The sequence below is a fragment of the Protomyctophum bolini genome (genome assembly GCF_963924005.1).
Source record: "Protomyctophum bolini genome assembly, chromosome: 7".
Taxonomy (NCBI): domain Eukaryota; kingdom Metazoa; phylum Chordata; class Actinopteri; order Myctophiformes; family Myctophidae; genus Protomyctophum; species Protomyctophum bolini.
This window is the reverse complement of record NC_137868.1, coordinates 35,222,647-35,244,834: the sequence shown is the minus strand read 5'-3', so window position 1 is coordinate 35,244,834 and position 22,188 is coordinate 35,222,647. Positions and strand designations below refer to the sequence as shown.

Here is a 22,188-nt window from a genome sequence, read left to right as displayed (position 1 = left end):
ACAGATTAAATGTAATCAGCATAGGGCGCAGCAGGGAATCGAACCCCATCCCAGTAAACCAGGAGCTCCATGCCTGTGCCAAAGTGCTTTGTTTGCGACGCAACGCAAAAACCTACCCTTGTAGGAGCCCTACCCTACCAGCCCTACCCTACCAGCAGCAAAGAATACAAAAACAGATACTTACCGTGAACCATCACGTTCTTCTGCAGAAGACAGGCAGTGTCCACAAGTTAGGTGAACTGACAGAACCGGCCGAAATTGTGGCAGTCGACGCAAAAGACGCAACGCAAACGAGCGCAACAGCAGGCAGCCCGACGCGACGCAACCGCAGGAAGCCGGAACGCAAACGCAAACGAGAGCAACACCATCAGTAGGTTACCCTGCAGAACCACACCAGCGACAGCAAAGGACAATAAACAAGATTTGTACTCACTGCGCAGCAAGCAGCTCTTCCCAGCAGCAGCTATAGCGTACAGTTCCTACCTTAATGTCTTGTGCAGGGAGGGGGGCATCGGTCTGGGACACTTCACATGCATGGGCTCCAGGGTGGGTGTCCTCGGAAGCCTAAATTGGTGGGGCTGTGGGGCCCACGGACATGGCTCGTCTCAGGGTCCAGGGCTTGGTGCTGCCTACACCACTGGTGCAGCGACTCTTCATATTCTGGAATTAGATGAAGTGAAAAAATTAATGTTATGTAGGCCTACATCACATTAGAAACACATGTGGCTGTATAGCCAAAAATATTTTATAATATATATTATATAACATGACATATATATATTATAATAGAATACATCAATATTAATTATTAAACCAAAAGTTCAAACATAAATCAAATGCTTTCAAAATAAACAAACAGTTAACCAGTTGATCCAAGTTAAGACACCAAGCCTATATGACTCACCGAAGAGAAACCAAAGGTTGTCACAGTGAACAGGAACCTGCTGCTGCTGCTGCTGCTGCTGCTGCTGCTGCTGCTGCTGCTGCTGCTGCTGCTGCTGCTGCTGCTGCTGCTGCTGCTGCTGCTGCTGCTGCCAAACATTTCGGCCATCTTGCATAGGTGGGAGTGGGAGTGGGGAGTGTAGGAACTGATGTCACCTTTATACTGCCTTGATTGACAGTTGACATGGGTTGCCATTTGCGGGTTGCCATGTTGGCTGGGTTACATTTACATTGCCAAGGCAAAAAGCAACAATACAATCAAAACTAAATGTATGTACATTTGAATTGAAAGTCAGAATATTCAATAAATCAGTGTCTCACACACACACACACGCACATGCGCGTGCACACACACACACTCACACACAGACACAGACAGACGCAACAGCGCAGCGAGAGAGAGAGAGAGAGAGAGAGAGAACTAACCTTTTTCTCAAATTGTGCCGTGCTAGAAAACGAATAAACGAACAAACATTTGTGTTCTGTAAATTAAGTGAAATCACTGACCTTTACATTTAGAATATAGATTTAGAATATAAATATATATATATATATATATATATATATAAGGAAATCAATTTAACTTCAGTTAATAGTAATTAATATTGACTTTTGAGTACCTGCATTACATATTCTATCCTCTATCCATGTACTCAAATGTTAATGTCAATAATTCAACATTGAAACAGTCTGCCTTGAGTATAAATAATTATTTATAACATAATGCAATTTTTTATCAGTGACCCTTAGAGTCGTGCATATCAGACAATATAGGATATATACATAGGCTCATTTAAAAGTTTATACAGTGAATTACTGATACAGTATAGTACAGAATGATAACAACCAGGTTACCCGGTAACGCTCTACAGTACATTAATGATTGACATTAAAAACAGAACTCATAACAGTACAAGGAAGACATGTAGTTCCTTATAGGAATAGTTCCGCCTTAACGCCCTACAGTTGAATGATTAACAGAGTTTCTGTCATACGTAAGAGCAGTGGATTTGAGGGAAGTCTATGTTCACATAGAAGCAAGACACTTACGTCCTCCAAGAACGAATAGAATTTAAAACAGACAAACAGACAACAGACACCAGCATCCATGTCTACTAACATACCGGTACTGAACATTCCCAATGGCTTCATTCTGGTTCCAGTCCAAATGCAGTCTGGTGGGACAGGGTCGGTTCCGGGGTCCAGTCCAGACAACAGTCTATTGAAGTTCAAATGGAGCAGCCCACAAGCTCTGGGGGTAAATATACGTTACAATATTTATGAGGGTATTACTGTGAAATGACCTCTTTGATATGAAATCTCACATTTAGAGCTTTTAAACAGATTGTTGATTGTTGTTTTTTTTAAGTTAAGTACATTAATGTTGTTATTCAGACCTCCCTCCAGGAGTGAAAGACAGACTTTATACCTCAGAAATCAGCTAATTGATAAGTCAGTACTAATAATTACAGTAATAATTATTGCACATGGAATTTATCTGTCTTATGCATTACACTGAGTGACAAGATAGAAAGACAGAAGATAGAAAATGCCTTGTAAATTGTTGCTGTTGGGTGGAAAACTTTTAGTGTATGTAAAAAACAAACATTCCTCTTTAGGAAATGAAAAATAAATAAAATAAAGTGGAGCCAATATTATTACTGTAAACCTTTATGTCTATTTTGAGCATGTCATTATGTGGGTGAAACGTTTGGGAATCACTTACGTTTCTTGTTATAAGGGTCAGCCTACTTGCTGGCGTAATAAAAATCTGTAAAATAGGTTCACCACGCCTTGTTGCCAACAATGACAGTAATATAAAGCACATAATCTCTTATATTGCTTCATTTTGGGTTTTGGGTCGTGGACACATTTTATTGGTCATGAGTATTTGTTTACTAGGTTACATATTGTTAAAAAATATTATTAAAAAAAAATCAAAATCACACCCGTGTGAAGTGAGAAGTTTCAGAAATCCAGTTTCCCTGCAGTCATAGTTTTAGTCGACGATGTTAACACTGGTGTGGTTCTGTATCCGTCTGCTTGTGTGCATCGTCATCATGTATCCTAGAGTGAGTCATGTGTTCTATTCCGTTCGGTATGTGTGAGTGTGAGGCCTACCATTGCGTGGCACATCTATTGCGTGTGCACGTGCACGTGTGTTAGGCTGCGCAACAGTGACACTTGGTTGTGAAAACCAACCAAAAGCTATTTCCGTGCTCGGACAGACCCAGGGACACACATAGCTATCTATAGTAGTGGTTGCACCACTCAAAAAGACATATTTCAAACAAGATAGTTTTGTGAATTAAGAAAAAAATATTAGAGAACTAATAAAATGGTTTGATATCAATAAAAAAGACCTAAAGACGTCTGTACACACCCATGGCACCCCGTGGTTTTGATTCTAAAGACGTGTACACGTCATTAGCATTATTAGTGAGTAGTGAAATGTTCACGTCCTGGGAGACATCACATTTGTGCATCTCATGATAAACAATTTGGGGAACTGTGTTAACCTGCTGACCTGTGTGTGTTTCCTTGCAGACAGTGCAGATAATGGTGGGCGTGCTGCTCTTCCTGTTTGGTGTGATGTTGTGTTTCTTTGGTGACACTTTAACAGTGTACTCTGGAGTGTTCGCCTGGGCACCTTTATTTGTAAGTACCACATTTGCATCCTCCACCATCGATATACTGTATACATTACTGTGTTTATATTCATTCAAGTCATGAGGTTTTTATGAAATACTGTACTTAATACTCTCTGTAACTAAGTTAATATGTACGTACTTATTACTGTAACCAGGATTTGATTAGCTGAAAGTATTCACAAATATAACCATACTGCCATGATGCATTTTTGTAGGCCTATGTTTTGTTAGTCATAAATATTTCATTTTGAAATATAATTATTCATTTGATTGGTTGTTTCTCTTCTTCCCTATAGTACATCATTGCAGGGTCATTAACGGTGGCTGCTGATAGGTCGATGAGCCGCTGCATGGTCAGTAAGCCACGCCCTCAACCACACCCATACTGCTCTACAAGTCATTCCATTTGTTACTAGCTGTTTATCGTTTGCTGTTCTGTTTCAGATTAAAGGTTCTATGGGGATGAACATTGTGGCTGCTATGATGTCATGTGTTGGCACCATCCTTTACGGTCTGGATGCTGGAGGGATTATGATGGGCCCTAATGATTATTGGCCCTATCCCAAACAAATGTACACAATGTACAGGGTAGGACTTTATTGTCTCCATCAGGCCGTTTTGCACCGTGTGTGTGTGTGTGTGTGTGTGTGTGTGTGTGTGTGTGTGTGTGTGTGTGTGTGTGTGTGTGTGTGTGTGTGTGTGTGTGTGTGTGTGTGTGTGTGTGTGTGTGTGTGTGTGTGTGTGTGTGTGTGTGTGTTCGCTCACTCGCTCGCATGTGTGTCCATCTGTCTGTGACCAGCTAATCTCTGGCACCGTTGGCCCGATCGCAGTGAAACTTTGAAAAACCTCTGTCCTTTATGCCACCAGAAGGCAAAAACACATTTCTTGATTATTACACCTACAGATTAAGACATCACGCAATTCAGTATACACAATCCACATTATCTCTATAGTCAAGTGATCAACACGCATTTGTCAGATTTATCATAATCCATCCTGATTGACTAAGAGTGGCTTGCTTTGAATAAAATGTCTCAAATAATAAACGCAGCATCCGATTGCTGTGAAACTTTGCACGCACATTCCCATTAGGCCATGGAAAACATCCCCCTAATTTCACAATGTCCTGTTATAGCGCCACCAGGAGGCAGATATTTTCCTACAGACGCTATACCTTAACTGGCAGTGACAGTCCAAAACAATACAAACCCCTGCTTCTAAGTAATACAAAAATAATCGTGTGAAGTGAGAGGCGCTCTTATCGTCATACATCAGCATACCTCATCATAGATCACATTCTGTGCTCCGCCAATCAAATCATCACTATGTGGTACACACAAACACACAAAGCTGGGCACATAGGAGCCCTCAAAATCCAACACCATGACCGTTGTGGTTGTGTTTGTTTAATATGATGTTTGTTTCCAGAGCTTGTCGATGGGTGTGTCAGGTGTGCAGTGTGTCTTCAATCTGCTGGTGTTCATCATTTCCATCTGTGTGTCTGTTTATGGCTGCAAAGCCACGTGCTGCCAACAAACCCCGATCCTGGTGAGACCTGAACACAAACACAATATACATGACATGAACTATATAGAATACTCTGACAGACAGCCCGACATACCGACAGATCGACAGACTGAAAACCCACCTCTTGAGACTCCATCATGGCCCGTAGCATTTTTTTTTATCCCACGATTTTGTAACCCATTTTTCACCCCTGTGTCAATTATCTATTGTAATCCTGGGCTCTACACACCCTCCGCCAACCTGGGGAGAGCAACGGACTTGAACTCATGCTTTCTTCATAGCTCCTGTTTCCCTGGTTGGTCCAACCAGTTCCTTTCCCCTCCATCAGGCGCCCCGGCTGGCCAGGGGGAGGCAGTTTAGTGACCAGGATTACTGCATGTGTTTTGTGAGGGTACCTACCCTAGGGGACACAGGGAGAATATGCAAACTCCACACAGAAAGGCCCTTTCACCAACCCCGCCTTGGGTATGGGCACTGATGACGCGGAGGAGAGGACACGCCGCCAGCGCCCACAGCATCCCGAGCGGGAATCGAACCCAGGACCTTCTAGCTGTGAGGCGACAGCCCTACCGACTGTGCCACCCTGCCCCCATGGCCCGTAGCACTTGCCCTAGCCCCGACATTTATATGTAGACTTAGATAGCATTTTATGTAGACTTATAGCATATTTATGTAGACTTAGCAGCACTATAAAGTATATACATGCATATAGTTCCATTATATTCCATTATGTTCTTAGCTTACGTATGATTCATGATAACTACTTTTTATGTATGTGATGTATTACAATTTTTTGGTCTTGCTTAATGTAAATCGCTCTGGATTAAGAGCATCTGCTAAATGCCTAAATTGTAAATTGTAAATTGTAAATTGTACAGACAGACAGACAGACAGACAGACAGAAATAGGTGTTTGAACAGCTAAATCTGACCCGCCCCCACATTTCCCATAATTCATGGCTGCGGTAGCAGGTGTGGAAGATCCACCCTAGCTGTTGAATTCACCCAAGCTCTGTGCAAACAAAAACAACAATGTTTATATCATCAATACACATTTATTTCATAACAGTGGTAGGGTTCGAGAGCATTGCATATACTGTAGCTGGTATTGAATACATGTTTTTAACATTGCAGGTCTATTCTGTGTCTTTCAGCAAGCTGTTATCATAAGCAACCATTTACCTGAAGGCATGGTGGCGTCACTGGCCACACCCTCTACAAATGCTCCACCTACTTACTCTGAAGTAGGTCACACGATCTCAGGTCTGTTGTCCTGTCACTGTGATTCATATACAGCTCTGTGTATGACACTGCACTGTATATCAGGCCTCATTCACATGTACCAAACACCTATCAATCAAATGTTTGGTAATTTATTTGTTTTTTTAGGCCACCACAGGAGTCACATGGTTTGACCAAACATATTTGTTTGATGGCGGGGGGGGGGGGGGGGGGACAGAACACCACCAGCAATCAGCAATCAAACACATTTTTTTGGTCAAACCATGTGACTCACATTGGAAAACGTGTGTGTGTGTGTGTGTGTGTGTGTGTGTGTGTGTGTGTGTGTGTGTGTGTGTGTGTGTGTGTGTGTGTGTGTGTGTGTGTGTGTGTGTGTGTGTGTGTGTGTGGAAGTTGGAAGTTCATCTTTTAGGGAACTGTGTTGCTGTCGGACAAATTTATATATACTGGCTCGGATGATCATCTTTTAAGGAACTGTTGCTGTCAGACAAATTAATACATACTGGCTTGGAAGTTCATCTTTTAGGGAACTGTTGCTGTCAGACAAATTAATACATACTGGCTTGGAAGTTCATCTTTTAGGGAACTGTTGCTGTCGGACAGATTAATATATACTGCATAAACAATATAAAAGCATAATTATCAAAAGGACAAAGGACACTGTACTTAAATCATCTGCAATAAAAATACTGCTGATATTCACAGTTTGACGTAAGACAGTCAATAAAAAATAACAATTACTTGATTACAGTATTCCATAATAAGTTTGTTTTGGCCTGAACATTTTAGCATGAACTTTATGCACCTCACTGAGGCACTGGACAGACTCAATCAAATCAATCATATGTTATGGAGAATATTTATTTTTAGCCAATATAAAAAAAATACCACAAAATATCAGTAGCCTACCATATATCATTTCGGGTGTGCAGCAATTTTAGAGAAATGTAGATAATCTGAGCTCTGTTTGCCATTAGTGCTGTTAGCCGACAGGGTGCTGATGGAAATTGGGTTACTGTTGGTTAAAGGAGAAGATAGATAGATAATCTGATATGATGATCGCATAGTTTTCTATCATTTCGGGGGGTTATTACGCTATGCAGCGCGTGCAGGGATGCCCCCCCATTAGGCCCATATATTCACCCTGCCCACCCTGGGCCAGTCTACATCATGCATTTGACACAACCCCTTTGAAGTGCAGGAATGAACTAAAGACCTGCAATGATGTAGTGACTAGTGACCAGCAGGGACATAAGGGCCCATGCAGTACCTCTGCCATTTTGGAGTGATGACGCAACTTCTGGTTGCTTTAAAATATATATATATATCCTATAAGTATTTTAAATATGCATACTAGGCCTACTAGAATCCTTTACTCATTTATTGATCATGTATTTATGAATGGATCAATTCAAAGCAGAAATTAGCAAAATATTCATTCAGGAATTCTGGGTGAATGTGCATGTGCGCATGCATAATGTATGCTGCTGCATAATATGCAAGTGCGCGACCATGCATTTTAATTGACATAAATTCAGAATTTCAGTGCATGTGCCTGAAATTTCGTCTGAGTTTCGTCTGTTATCTGTTAGAATCTCTATGGCCTGTTCAAAGGACACAAGGAATAGCTTAGGAGGCATCACTGCAGGAGGTAGGATGTAGGAAACCAAAGTGCTGCCAGGAAGACTTTCCAAGCTGAACAGCATGATGACTGACTTTTTAGCCAGTTTATAATTGCAGCCACCCGTAAGTGCTCTTTGAGAGCGATTTTGAAGGCGAGTAGGGATTCACATTCCTTTACGACAACTTACATCCCTGTAATGCCACATACATTGAGGAAGATGGAACTAGGGCACTAGGTCATGCAGAGCTAGACTGACTAAAGAGTTAACATGTTTCATTAATTCAAATGTTAATGATAAAACAATTGAATGTTACACAAGGAATTACCCTTTATGACGATGCATCTTGATCAAGGAAAAATGTCATATCCAAACTGATTGAACTTGATCTCCTTCCCTTCCAGATGTAGATTCATCCCAAGGCTCTGGGAAGTAGGAGTGATGGATGCAGCACCCCCTGGTGGATGGTATAAGACCTGCATGTCAGCAAACAATAAATACATAAAATATAAATACAAAATGTAATTTAATTAATAGAGAGTTTGTTCAGTAATAGGGGTCTGTTTGTCTCTCCATTTTAAGTTCGGGATACCCATTTTATGTTTTTGATCACTGCACTGAAGAAATAATCACTATTTTAATAATTAAAGGGTAGGGGGGGCGTCCCTGCATGCACCGCATATAGCGGAATGGCAAACATGTGTTCAGGTGCGTCTAAAATTCTCTCAAAATGCTGCGCACCCAATCAGAAATGATAAATGGTACAGATATTTTGTGGTATTTTTTTATATTATCTAGAACCCCCTAGAGGACCTACAGTATACGTTAGTATACGACTAATAGAAAGTGGATCATATATATCACTCCGGTTCTATATTTTTACTGCATGGCCCCGTCTGCCAAGTAATTGATTTCAATCCAAAGTCCAAACAGGGCTGGTTTGTGAAGTATTCAATGGTTTAAAAATACATTTATGATCTTGTGCTACATCATGAACCAGCCAGACCCCTCAGGTCATATAGGTTATATTGTTCTATTGTGTTTAAATTATAATAAGCTGACATTCTTTCTGTTTGCTGCTGCCTTTTACTGAGTTTTTCTGTAATTATGTTTTCAGCTTAATTTTAACCTATTTTTGAATTGTATTCAAAAGGCCCTTTTTTAATGTGCTTGTTGTAATTTATTTTGCATTCTTAAGTTGCTATGTCTTATGTCTCGATGCTTATATGAATGTGCCATTCAAATAAACCTGCCTTGCCAACAACTGTTTGACAACTTTAGTTGTACGTAGTGCTAGTGAGTTAGTGGTTCTAGGCATAAGCAATAATAGCGGTCACTTAGGGCCACAACCACATATCACATATTTTTATGTATCCCCTATCCCATACATGGGCTACTGGTGGCCTGGGGGCCACATGTGGCCCCCACCTACACTTAATGCGGCCCACAGGTTAATATCAGAATACTGATATATTATTGATTTCAGCTGTTACAATTCCAAATGGGCAACTGGCGGCCTGGGGGCCACATGTGGGGCCACTTAATGCGGCCCGCAGGTTAATATCGGAATGATTTCAGCTGTTAAAATTCCAAACATGTAAGCATGACCCGCTTTAATAATCAGTCTATATTAATTTGGGTCGCACTGGACATGATAAAGTTTGAGAAACAGTGCTTTAAGCATTTAGAGAGAAAAGCAACACAGTGATGGCTAACTTTTTATTTGCACATCCAAAGATTGTTAAACAGTACTGTACAACACACAGTTAGCATCCAGCACTGGAGTCAGGGTGAGTGGCCGTCCAATCGAACACACTATGGGAGACCTGGGAGGAGTTGCTGTACAAATCTACAACATGGCTGTCATATTTTACATACTTTCTGTTGAATCAAAAGAAAATCACAAATGCAAAAGAAAATCACAAATACAAATGTTGGGTGCAGTCCAGGACAGCTGTCTCTAAGTAGGCTACAATGTAAACAAAGTATTGGAAAATAAAGTGTTTTGTTGGTCCTCAAGGCGGGAAATATAGAGACCTTTCAGTGAAGGCAGCTGCTTGATTCACCAACATCTCCCCCAGAAAAACTAACCCTAGTGCACGATGAACAATGGACATCTCTCTTTGTACGAACTATATGTTCTATCATTTTCCTTACCATATTTCTAACTAAATGTGAAAGGGTCTGATAGAAGCAATAGTAGGAAAACATCCATCCATCCATTCATTTTCAACCGCTTATCCGTAGTTGGGGGGTCAACAGCTCCACGAGAGAGCTCCAGACTTCCCTCTCAGGGCAACATTAGTGACTTCCTCCTGGGGGATCCCGAGACGTTCCAACATCTGTCAGGCCCTATCACACAACGTGTCTCACTTCATTAGAGAGCGTCTGCTAGCCTCTATGATTACGTTCTGTGCTTTATTATGACAAGTGGATTCATGTGTTGATTTCCTATCACTCACTGAATCATCTTGTCCAGTATAGCTAATGTAGACTTTTATACATGGCTGATTTATTCCAAACATTACATACACTATGTCTATTACACAGAACCAGTCTTGTACCACAGATCCTGCAGGAATTCACTGCAAGGTTATGCTTCACATGGTCAACAATTCGACCACTGAAACCTGGGAAGATGAAGACCGCTGAAATGTCAGACGCAGCACAGCCATTTTAAGGCATCAATATTTGGGGACACAGGTGAGATTTGGCTATTTCCACGTAGTTTCCGTGTAACCACTTGAACCCCGGCATATTCTGGGGTGAACATTAGCCAAAAATATCCGATCTACAGGCTCACAAATGTGTCACAACACATGAGCTGGTAGATCGGCTATTTTTGTCGAAGAGATTTGGTCTTGACGGAAAAAGTGATCAAACTACAATTGGAACTCAAGTCCAGTTCTCTAAGAGTAGCCTACAGGGTGGTTAATAATGTTTTGTGCGATCGATTATATCTTTTCATAAATCCGTTGGAAAAATAAAGAACACTGTGACAGTTCCCTATATTGTGTGTTATATATATTACTCTTAGGTTGTCTGGTTTAGGTATATGTTGTGTTTACTGTTTGCCCTATAGTAACCTCTGTTCTTTGTATCCAATAGGATTGGGGAGCAGAGCTAATCATGATGATCAGCCTAAGTGGCTCGCACCTGGGCCAGGGTGTCGACGCCCTTTAAATGCCTGCTTCCCCAATCCTTCCCCAGATCTGTTCCTTTCATTTGCCTCCTGCACGCCACCATGCATCCATACAACACACACACACACACACGCACGCACGCACGCACGCACGCACGCACGCACATACATACATACATACATACATACATTTCACTCATGCATACACGCACTACACCACTGAATACTGATCTCCACACTTCATCTGTTCAATCATGATTTATTCCTTACATTTACTATTTTAGTTTAGTTAATAAATTCAATTTCTTTGGTCAACTGCGTCTCCCCTGTTTTTTGTTGTGTATCTTGTTGTGGCACCCCCTAGGCCAGGTACATAACACCAACAGACAACACCGTGGCTTTATGGAGAGAAATGTTTAATTTGGACTGTGTGGTTATTTTGACTGGACCTGACAGGAGCCTGGTATTATGGAATGCATATCATGTTTGGAAAAAAACAGTCTACTATACAAGGCTACAAGTAACAGATACAACAGTGCCTCCTGGCGGCTGACCCAGTAAATGACCTTCATTTCTCTAAAGCAGTGATTCTCAAAGTGGGGCCTAGGCGGGACCCTCAGGGTTCCTTGAGTGGGTTCCAACTGGACCCCTAGGTCAGCTCTGAGCGGGTGCACATTTGTACACTCGCAGAGTTATAGGGGTCCTTGACATTCATAAATAAATCACACTCGTGTGAAGTGAGTGGTACCTTTCATCACAATGATGTCTGATGATGACACCAACATGACGGTCACGTCACGGACATTTCGTGCTCAAGCGGACATTTTGTGCTCAAATGGATGATTCCGCGCTCAAACGGACAGACAGACATACACACAAGGCTGCATGACATACACAGCGGCTGCACCGCTCCAAAAAGTTTGAGAAAAACTGCTTTAAAGAAAACATTCACAGTGACACAATCTATAATCGCATTGGATTCTTCATCGTGAACTGAAGAGGGATCATTTAAAATGATATAAAAAGGTAAATCTATGATATGTGGAAATGAAGGGTTTACCTTTATAGGACCCTGGTCATGTTAAAACATTGTTCTCCCAACAGTCAAGACAAACTAAGGAACTGTCTCCTGTTGCCATGGTGACCGAGAGTCATCATTATTCCATCTTTACACACTATGTTAAAACCACTCACATATCAATGTCATACAGAGTTATAGTGTTGTCTTGTAAATGTATTAATTATTACACACAGTAGCAGGCTGTTTGAGTTTATGATAGAGCCCGACCGATATGTGGGTGTGACCCATATATTGTCCAAATCAATATATTAGTTTGAACGATACATCAGCCATTACTTGTTTTTTTATGACATCGGTATTGGCAATTATACATGTTTTACCATTTTCTACATGGTATCCCTATTTTGTTTGCTTGTTCATTCATGTATAATTAAAGTTAAATATTATTTAATACATTGTTGTTTTATTAGTTTGCTTATGAATGAAAAAAGAAAATGATTTGAAAATTTATTTTGCAATATGTTTTCAAATCAAAATCAGTCAAAACATTGATAATCGGTGAAAGGAAAGTGGTTCTCAAAGTAGCGTCCAGGGACCCTCAGCGTTCCAAATGGACCCTTAACCCATTCTGACCTGAGATCAGATTCTAAAAATGTCTTCTAAATCCTGACACTTTTCTGAAGAAGCTATGTTTCTATGTCAGTCGTTCTTCGATTTTTCAAAAATGCATAATGCTAACACCAAAAGGGGTTCCCGCCCAAAATAGGTTAAAGGTCTGTAACTCTGAGAGTGTATCAGATGGAACCAAATGGACCCTTAAAGGTCTGTAACTCTGAGAGTGTACCAGATGGAACCAAATGGACGGGTCCATTTGGTTTCATGTGGTAGACTTTCGGAGTTATGTTTTCTTTTTTCTTTTTTTTCCTTTTTTAACCATTGATTAAAATTCCCCAAATGTCGGGATCAAACCTAAACCTGTGCGATCGGTCGGGCTCTAGTTTAGATGAATGAATTTGACACGGCATGCTGTCAGATAACTGCACGTTCATCATATCATCAGTACGACTTCAAGCGACACATGACACATGTCCGACCGAACGTCAATTCAAACCCTCCCCCATGTCCAGAGTTATTGAATGAAGGGTCAAAATGAAAATAAAAAACATTGTCATTTGTTGGAATCTTTCCTTTTTCTTTTTTGCTCCTTGTCAATCTCTGTGAGGTCACAGGTGTGACATCATCAGTCGTATTCAGTTTTTCTTTTTTGACAGAGCGACATGCAGCGAACGGGGACGGGGGCGAGGGTTAACAGTCTGAACTGATCTGGAATCAGGTAATGTTCATCATTCATGTAATGGATGTACAGACAGACGGACGGACGGACGGACGGACGGACGGACTGACAGACAGACAGACGGACAGACAGACAGACAGATAGACAGACAGACAGACAAACAGTGAGTTGAGTGTGTGTGTGTGTGTGTGTGTGTGTGTGTGTGTGTGTGTGTGTGTGTGTGTGTGTGTGTGTGTGTGTGTGTGTGTGTGTGTGTGTGTTGTCTGAGGTGTCTGTTGAGTCAGTCCCAACAGACAGGAAGTCCTTCCCGTTCTTCCTCTTCTTCCTCTTCTTCTTCTTCTTCTTCTTCTTCTTCTTCTATGGTTGTAGTTTTCAGAGCCTCTGCTAGTAGTGGCTGAGGTTGTGCCACTTGGAGATCTGTCGCCGGGGGTTTTCGCACACCTCCCTCCAGTGGGAGGTGCCAGATGGGCTGGGGGAGGGGCTGGGGGAGTGGAGGCCGAGCGCCAGGCGGCCCAGAACCTCGTTCTTGGTGGTTCTGTCGAAGTCCACGACCAGAAACTCCACGGAGATGTCGGCCAGCAGCTCCGGCGGAACGTCGTAGATGAAGGATTCATTGAAGACGGGGTTCAGCGTGCTCTTCTTCACGTGGGTCTTCTTCTTGGCGATGCGCTTGCGGCCGTAGAACACGTTGACCTTCACGTACGGGTCTGGAAGGACACAGAGCAGCAACAGTGTTGGCATTACACACAGATATGACTGAACACACACTGTATGACTATAGAGCGTCGCAGTCCCGCCCCCTTTCATGACGACGCCAGGCCCAGGAAATGAATCCCAATGCATTTTTCCCATAGACATTTCAAAACGTATTTATTTAACCCATTTAGGCCTGAGACCGATTCTAAAAACGCCTCTAAATCCTGACCTAAGTTTTATGAAAAACTTCAAATATTGATATAGCAGCATCAAATATAATTATAATAATTTTTGAATACTGTACATACTGTGCAGAACCCAAAAATGGGTTCCCGGCCTGGGGGGTAAAACATCAAAAGGGGTTCCCACCCAGAATGGGTTAAAGACCTTTTAAGCGTCGTATGAAGCCAACTCACACAATATTTTGGACAAAACAAATAATTACAAAGAAGAAAAACAACAAAATAAGTGTTGTAACCTGCCTTGTGAAACATTGCAAAACAACACAGCAAAAATGAAATGCAGAAAAACAATATTGTAGGTTTGGTGAAGCATGACTTTGGAAAAGATTGTCCCGTGTGGTTCCTGTGTCTGCCAAAACCTCCACTGAGGAGGGTGTCGCAACCACATCTCGTCTGATACACATGGAGACACCAGCTGCTTCTCTTCACCTGCCAGGGAGGAGTTTGGCAAACAGATCTGTCTCTTTGTTTTAGATCGAATTGCAGTTAAAGGTACAATCAGTGACTGTCCTCTATAGCAAAAGGTTTTTGGCTGGGGACCCCCGGAAATGCTTTGGGCATGTCTCGCGATCCACGTCCACGGTGTATGCACATGTACGTGCATGTGTTATACATACATTAGAAAGAAAGAAATAAACAGCCACCTTTTGTGCTTTCGAAGCAGAGTGAAATATCTACGTTTAATCTCATTAGAACAGCTTTGCTAGCAGCACCAACATGTAGGATGACTCTCTTCTCAAATCCCTACCCAAACTCAAAACTAACCTAAAGGAAGTCCTGTTCTCAAAGTACACGTGTTAACTCGAGAAACTTTGTAGTGGAATCCCCTGCCCCCACCCATCCTTTCTCTGTAAATATTCCATATGATTCTACAGAGCTTTATAGCAAAATGTTAGTAGTATATGTTATGTATTACCGGACCGGTAAATGTATTACTGATGAAATGAGTACAATGAACTACAGTGTTGTGGCTTTTTCTGCAGGTCCAAAACATGATGCCACACCAGAGGAACAGTCGACTCAGTGGAGTCTATGGTCTGGACCAGGACAATGTGAGACTGGTTTCAGGACAGTCAAGATGTGAGACAAGTTGTACTCACTTGCAGACAGACCGCTCATGTCCATCTTGGGCAGATGTCTGGCCTTCAGCACCACCACACTGAGACGATGAGACACTGGCTGATAGGATAGAGACACAAGCAGCTCCCCACGAGTCTCACACTGCATGTGCAATAAAGCACACACACACACACACACACACACACACACACACACACACACACACACACGTTAGTATAAAATATGAATAAACTATGAAAGAGAAACATTTTCAAAAGTATCTAAAAAAATGGGGTGTAGAGTGTACACGGGGTACTTTCAGAGTTAGTGTGCTTTCAGAGTTAGTGTATCACCATATGGTAGTTATACGTAGGGTCCTTTAAATTAAACGTTTTTTATTTATTTTTGTCCTGACCTGCACGTTCCGCTTGGTGATTGGCTGGCTGATGTGGACCCGCCCAGTGCTGGGGTCCACCCCCTTCAGCGGCACCACCGCCTCCCCGATGACGTCGTCGCGAGCGAAGCGGTCGAAGCTGAGCACCAGGAAGTGCAGCGTGAGCTCGGGCAGGGAGCTGTACGCCACGCCGTAGAAGGAGAATGTCTCGTCAAACAGCGGCTCCGTGGTCTTCCTCAGCACGCGGGTCTTCACGCGGTGCTTCTTCTCCGGGAGGATGGTCATCTTCACGTAGGGGTCCGAGCTCCCCGACGACTCGTCCACGGCCGGGAGGCCCTGTGCTCCCACCACCGTCACCACCAGCGCCTTCTTGGGGAAGTTGTAGTCCACGGCCAGGCTGAGGGTGCCCAGGCTTTGCTCTATGTCCAGATAATGACATTTTACTTGTATGTAGTATAATATTTGTGGTATAATAATTGCCAATAAGTACCAATTTAATTGTGTTTTTGGGGTTGCTTTTAAGCTTTGTAAACCAAAAAGGGTAGATATGACATATCTTATACAACAAAATTAAAGGCAATAATCAAAATAGGCCATAATTATGTAATAATGTTATTCTTTCAAAACTTTTTTTAAGAGTGGAAATAAGCTTGCAATGCCTTGCATGGCGATGCATTGCAAGCTTGTAGATTGGCTATTTCCATGCAGTTAGAAAATGTATGAACATCTTTCAAAAGATGAGTTCATATATACGGATATGAATGGAAACGATTCATCTCAAAGTGGATAGCTACCTGGCTCGGGGTCCGAGGTGGGCGGGGTGAAGGGCGAGCTGTCCGAGGTGCTGTCCTCCAGGCAGTAGTCGTCCGTCGTCACGGGCAGTGCCGCCGCGCCCTCCTCGGCGCCGGCGCCGGGGGGCAACAGGTTGCTCATTTGCAGCACGTTGTTCTCGGTGTCGACCAGGACCATCGCTCCCCTGCCGCTACTCCTCCTCTCCCCCTCCTCCTCCCCCCCGCCCCCCTTCCCTCCCAGGCCCGCCGCGGCCCGCCGCGCCACCCGCACCATGCGCTTGCTGCCGCTGAGCGACTCCGGGTAGATGCTGATGCCCTTCAGCATGTGTATGAAGCGGTAGGGCGGGTCCTCGGCCGAGTCGCCGTAGCGCTCACCGTGAAGCTTGTGGCGGGACGAGGAGGAGCAGCGCGGGAAGCGCCGCTGGCACACCATCCACATCAGCACCAGCATCACCACCAGCACCACCAGGACGCCGGCGCCGATGAAGCCCGCCAACACCGGAGACATGGCTGGAAGGGAGAGGGAGAGAGATGTCTTTGTTTATCAATAGCCACAGTAACACAGCACTTTATTGTTAGATTGCTGTCTCCCAGGAGGAACACACACACACACACACACACACACACACACACACACACTGTGTGCGACGTGCTTGTGTGCATGTGATAGAAGCAGCCATCACCATGGGATGATGTCATATTTTGAAAGGTGGTTAAAACCAGCTGAGCCCGTTGCTTAGCAACACACCCTTTGCCCTCCCTCCCTGTGGTGTTGATTTATATTGTAGATAGGTTCATTTCAGCGTGTTCGAACTGTATTACTGCTGTCATTTACACAGTATGTTTTAGTTATTCGTTTATTTCACTGTGTTTTGAATGTAGGCTAACTGGACTGGTGTACTTTAGTTAGCCTAACAAAATGCTGCTACTGTTTGCTTATTGACGTTATGGGTCCATGTATTATAACATTGTTGATGGATGATTCAGGTGTCCAAAGCTCCAACATTAATGGACACCACCTGACAGCCAATCAGAAACTAATATTTCCAATGATGGTCACTTCAACTGTGACGGATGCATTATAGTCTGTTTACACTAGAATCCATCATCCGACTCAGAAATTACTGCAGCACTGCAGAAAGAACGACAGACAGACAGACAGACAGACAGACAGACAGACAGACAGACAGACAGACAGACAGACAGACAGACAGACAGACAGACAGACAGAAGTGCAATACACTTAGGGTCAATGCATAAGTAATTTCCCCATGGTGATCACTAATGTACCCTTTAGTAGTAATGTTGGTAGTAGTAGTAGTAGAAGTAGTAGTAGTAGTAGTGGTAAATTACAGCTAAGAACCAGATAAAACAAATAAGAACAAATTAATCGTTAAATATATAAAACCTTAACGGTATCTTCTGTCCACTGCATTATCTCAGCAGTAGAAATCTCAGCGCTCGTGCATGGGACCTGTGTTCAGATCCCGGGTAGGAAATGAAAGCTACAGATTGCAACCTCCATTACAGGCTTTTACATACTGTAGGTGACATCCTGGAACAAGGTCAGTAGTCAAGGTCGTAACACTGGTCTGTCATTGCTCTGTCGAGCTGTCAATCGAAATGTCAACAGGAAGTGCAAAGAGGATGTGAATTATACAAGTCTGGTTATTGATTCGTGGATATGTTATAATGATCACATACAGTGATAGCAGATTTGCTATTTTCAACCCATTTTGAAAAAGAAGAAAGAAAGAAAAGAAAGATTTTTGGAAATGTAATAATAATAAATAGCCTATTAAGCCTAATGACATGCCAGAGACAATGTGCTAATAAAAAACACCGGAACATTCTACAGCTGAAAAAAGACAAGACTGAGTTCCGAGAAAGATCCATTACTTTGGTTCATTAAGTACCAAAGGTCCTAAATAGAAAACAGATATGACATCCTGCGTGCACCAATAGTATAAATGGTACACGCTTCCTGTCTCGTATATACTGTACGTGTTTGCCTTTTGTTGTCAGACCTTGTCCTGAAATCACTGTTGCCAGTTCTCATGAGAGCGTGTTGCTTGCTGACACAGGCAGGTCTCTAATAAAGTTAATTTTCTGCTTGACCTGCTTCTGGTCTCCTAAAGGGGCGGGCTCCCATTTCACACAAATACAGGCAATCAATCTAAGTTGCTGTGTCTTGGGTTTTTTTTGGCATCTCATTGTACTCTCGTCTGAGACTGAGAGTACAATGTCGTTAGACCTTCATCAGGACAAACATTTGTCTTGATGAAGGCAGCGGTCTAACGAGTCAACGTTTGGTTTTACATCAAAGGTCCCTTTCTGATAATTTAAAATACTAAAACATAATTACGTTTAGAACCTTCTCGTCTCCGAGGGTCCAGGCAATCATCTTGAACATGCCAGATTACTGGAATTAACTTTTTTGTTTTGTTCTGCAATTCCCACCCAGAAAGACTGTTGGAAGAACCCAGTTCATAAAATTCAGCACAGCCAGAGTTCTCACTGGAACACATTAATACACTTCAGTCATCAGTGACACCTGATTCAATACTAAATTGACTTCAAAGTACTACTTAATGTTTACCAAGTTCAGCTCCTATAAATACATCTCTGACCTGCTCACTGTCTATAAACAAATCAGGGTTCCCAAACTTGTCAGGCCGTGACCCCTCAAAATAAATGTGGGGAGCCCACCCTGATGAGCGCATTACATTTAGTTTGCCTCGGTTACACAGATAAATATTATGAATGTCATAACACAAACAATGTTTGCTTCTTCCTTACGTAATGTTTGACAATTTGGCAAATTCACTCTCTTCCTGATGAGTGATGACCTGATATCTGCTATAACCTGAGTGTGTGTGCGCACGTGCGCGCGCGCGCGCGTGTGTGTGTGTGTGTGTGTGTGTGTGTGTGTGTGTGCGTGCGTGCGTGCGTGCGTGCGTGCGTGCGTGCGTGCGTGCGTGCGTGCGTGCGTGCGTGCGACGTGCGTGCGTGCGTGCGTGCTCGCGTGAGTATGTCACAATGTTCCTCCTCCTACATCAATGTTTGTTTTGGGACTCTCAGGGTTCTTAACAGGTCTGTAACTCTGATAGTGTACAAATGGAACCAATTGGGACCCATAAGGGTCCATTTTAAATTAAAAGGTTGAGTCAGAACCACTGATCTAGGAATATACAATTTAATTGATCAACTGCATGATCATTCAAAATAGCCTACAGATTCATTGATTGCTGTAAAATGCCATATCATCATGTGATAAATGATGTGGTGTTGGAATGACATAGACTGGCATAGCTACAGTATATACTCACCAATACTGATTCCAGCATTTTAGGCATGTATACTGGATCTAGTTTACATGCTAACAAAGGACTATGTTATAGATGTACATTGTTTACATACATGTATGCAACATTGTTAATAAATATGAGCGACACCAGTGCTCATGATGATGTCACCCCAGTGTTCAACAAAGGGAATAGGGACATGACGTCATCCCACCCACACCCGCTGAACAGTGCATGGTGCTCATTTCAATTTAGACATGGACCATGTCATATATTTTACAAGCCTTCTATATATTTTAATATCAATAACATTCACTGATATCTACCAGACTGGTGATTCAGCAATTATATAATCACTAATGATGATAATGAAGAATAAATTAATAAGACATTCTAGCAGTATGGTCTTATTTATTTTTCTCATATTTTTCAACAGTAATTCTGAGAGGTTTATCCAAAATGTTTACACAGTTATATGAACGACGACTGCTGGGCCTAAATTATATTCGGCTATTCGCCTAAATAGACTAGCCAATATCCTAATATAGCTTCATCACCTCTGTCAATACAAAACCCACAATATTATTTGGTGTAGGCATGTATTTTTAAGCAGCAGTCTTGCACACCAAATAGGCCTATTGGTATCCGTGTATTTCGACATTAAATTAAAGAAGAAAAACAACAAGTATAGGCTACACACGCATTAGATTGAAGCAGCGGCCTGTACTCACCATAGCCATGTCGTAATTCAGTGATTTCAGCCATTTGGTGAATCAGCAGGATGAGACGATCAGCGCAGAAAGATGAGGATGATTTTGTCCTTCTATAAGACTAAACGGTCTCTATTTAATAGTAGGCCTATCCATAGAGAACACTCGGGCGGAGATGGAGCATGAATTCAAACGAGGAATGTCGACGAAATGCTCATATGTCCGATTGGAACGTAGCGTCCGTCCACTCCACCGTGTGTGTGTGTGTGTGTGTGTGTGTGTGTGTGTGTGTGTGTGTGATGCTGTCAAAGTGGGTTGAGATGCAGCCGGAGGCTGAATGGTACAGCGAGAGAGAAGAAGCCCCGCCCTGTCCGCTCTGCCTCGGAATATTAATGAGATCAAAGAGACTGGTAAACAGGAAGCAGAAAGAGAGAGGGGGGGGGGGACATTAGAGAGGGAGGGGGGAGGGGGGTCAAGAATTACTGGCAATGCTGCTTTTATATTTACCGTAGTAAAATGTCATAAATAGAGAGAAAGGCAGCTCATATATTCCAGGATTATGTTATTCATGAATATATTATGAGAGGCAGCAGAGCAAACCTAAATTTAAATGATTAAGAAATTAGAATTATATGTTTTCAATGGGGGAAAAAGTTTAATATTGAATAAACATCATAGCAATTATTAACATGTAATATTGTTTGTTCATTGATTGAAAAAACTGTTCAAACAGACTACATAATTCATACAGTATAGGCTGTGTGTGTGTGTGTGTGTGTGTGTGTGTGTGTGTGTGTGTGTGTGTGTGTGTGTGTGTGTGTGTGTGTGTGTGTGTGTGTGTGTGTGTGTGTGTGTGTGTGTGTGTGTGTGTGTGTGTGTGTGTGTGTGTGTGTGTGTGTGTGTGTGTGTGTGTGCAGCGTACACACTCAATATCACTTCAAGTCTGTATTCTTATTATAATAGGATTACTTCAGGGTAAAAGCAGGAGTGTTTCTTCATTGCTAAATCAGATTCCAAAGTATAATTTGATAAAGTCATCCACTGCAGGCACTTATGAGCAGCAAGAAACAATTCTTTAACGTCAGAAATTCCCCAATTTCTGTTTCATATCCTCCATCCACCCATGATGCATTCTGGACAAGCTGTGTAAAAAATAAAATAAAAAAATCACTCCCCTAATATGTTGATGTTATTATGATTACATGATAGGCTTTTTATTTCCGTTCGCATTCGGCTCAACAATAGTCTTAACCACTTAGTTTCAAGTTTCAACATGTCATCCCTATTTTGGGCATGTCATTAAAGATGACAATTTCGTATTAAAAAAAATATATATAGTACTGAGTTATTACAGGTAATGTGCTATATTACTTTTGTGTTACTTTCACGCTCAAATTAAGTGCACATTGCATCAAATAAAAAGAGAGAGCTGCCTAAATGGAATAGAAGAGAAAGCTATAACCCTAAATAGGCCTACAATATTATTGTTTGTAAAATACTAGTTTAGCAGCCTTTCAATATGTCATGATGAAACATAAGCAGTAGTGCCTT

General features: G+C 42.2%; 2 protein-coding genes across 8 annotated transcripts; one reads left to right on the top strand and one right to left on the bottom strand.

The window, feature by feature from the left end:
* Positions 1 to 1,951: 1,951 nt before the first annotated feature.
* Positions 1,952 to 11,236, top strand: LOC308317856 (membrane-spanning 4-domains subfamily A member 8-like). 7 transcript variants are annotated; one of them, XR_013964305.1, is made up of 8 exons: positions 1,952 to 2,200; positions 3,490 to 3,600; positions 3,890 to 3,946; positions 4,038 to 4,181; positions 5,022 to 5,141; positions 6,274 to 6,363; positions 8,388 to 8,450; positions 11,092 to 11,236. XR_013964305.1 is itself a non-coding variant. In XM_080767175.1 (8 exons), exons 1-7 carry the CDS (start codon positions 2,051 to 2,053, stop codon positions 8,417 to 8,419), a joined length of 723 nt encoding a protein of 240 aa, XP_080623301.1. In that variant the 5' UTR covers positions 1,952 to 2,050; the 3' UTR covers positions 8,420 to 8,450; positions 11,092 to 11,236. The 7 variants fall into 7 exon arrangements, 4 of the variants coding, with proteins under 4 accessions (XP_080623301.1, XP_080623302.1, XP_080623300.1 ...); XM_080767175.1 differs by having other exon boundaries at positions 6,274 to 6,382; XR_013964306.1 differs by lacking the exon at positions 11,092 to 11,236 and having other exon boundaries at positions 4,038 to 4,165; positions 8,388 to 9,049.
* A 306-nt stretch (positions 11,237 to 11,542) lies between these two features.
* LOC308318191 (synaptotagmin-11-like) lies at positions 11,543 to 20,930 on the bottom strand. Its single transcript, XM_080767633.1, has 5 exons — positions 20,659 to 20,930; positions 16,626 to 17,132; positions 15,853 to 16,250; positions 15,479 to 15,599; positions 11,543 to 14,147 (listed from the first exon to the last, which is right to left on the bottom strand). Exons 1-5 carry the CDS (start codon positions 20,690 to 20,692, stop codon positions 13,825 to 13,827), a joined length of 1,383 nt encoding a protein of 460 aa, XP_080623759.1. The 5' UTR covers positions 20,693 to 20,930; the 3' UTR covers positions 11,543 to 13,824.
* Between the last annotated feature and the right edge of the window lie 1,258 nt (positions 20,931 to 22,188).

What these genes read in the sequence shown, in the direction of transcription:
- LOC308317856 (XM_080767175.1), top strand. Translation starts at nt 2,051, where the DNA reads ATGTCTACTAACATACCGGTACTGAACATTCCCAATGGCTTCATTCTG. An exon ending in TCGCCTGGGCACCTTTATTT is followed by an intron (nt 3,601 to 3,889) that starts GTAAGTACCACA and finishes TCTTCCCTATAG; the next exon opens with TACATCATTGCAGGGTCATT. An exon ending in GCCAACAAACCCCGATCCTG is followed by an intron (nt 5,142 to 6,273) that starts GTGAGACCTGAA and finishes TGTGTCTTTCAG; the next exon opens with CAAGCTGTTATCATAAGCAA.
- LOC308318191 (XM_080767633.1), bottom strand. Translation starts at nt 20,692, where the DNA reads ATGGCTGAAATCACTGAATTACGACATGGCTATG. An exon ending in CACCTCGGACCCCGAGCCAG is followed by an intron (nt 16,251 to 16,625) that starts GTAGCTATCCAC and finishes ATCTGGACATAG; the next exon opens with AGCAAAGCCTGGGCACCCTC. An exon ending in CATGAGCGGTCTGTCTGCAA is followed by an intron (nt 14,148 to 15,478) that starts GTGAGTACAACT and finishes GTGTCCTTCCAG; the next exon opens with ACCCGTACGTGAAGGTCAAC.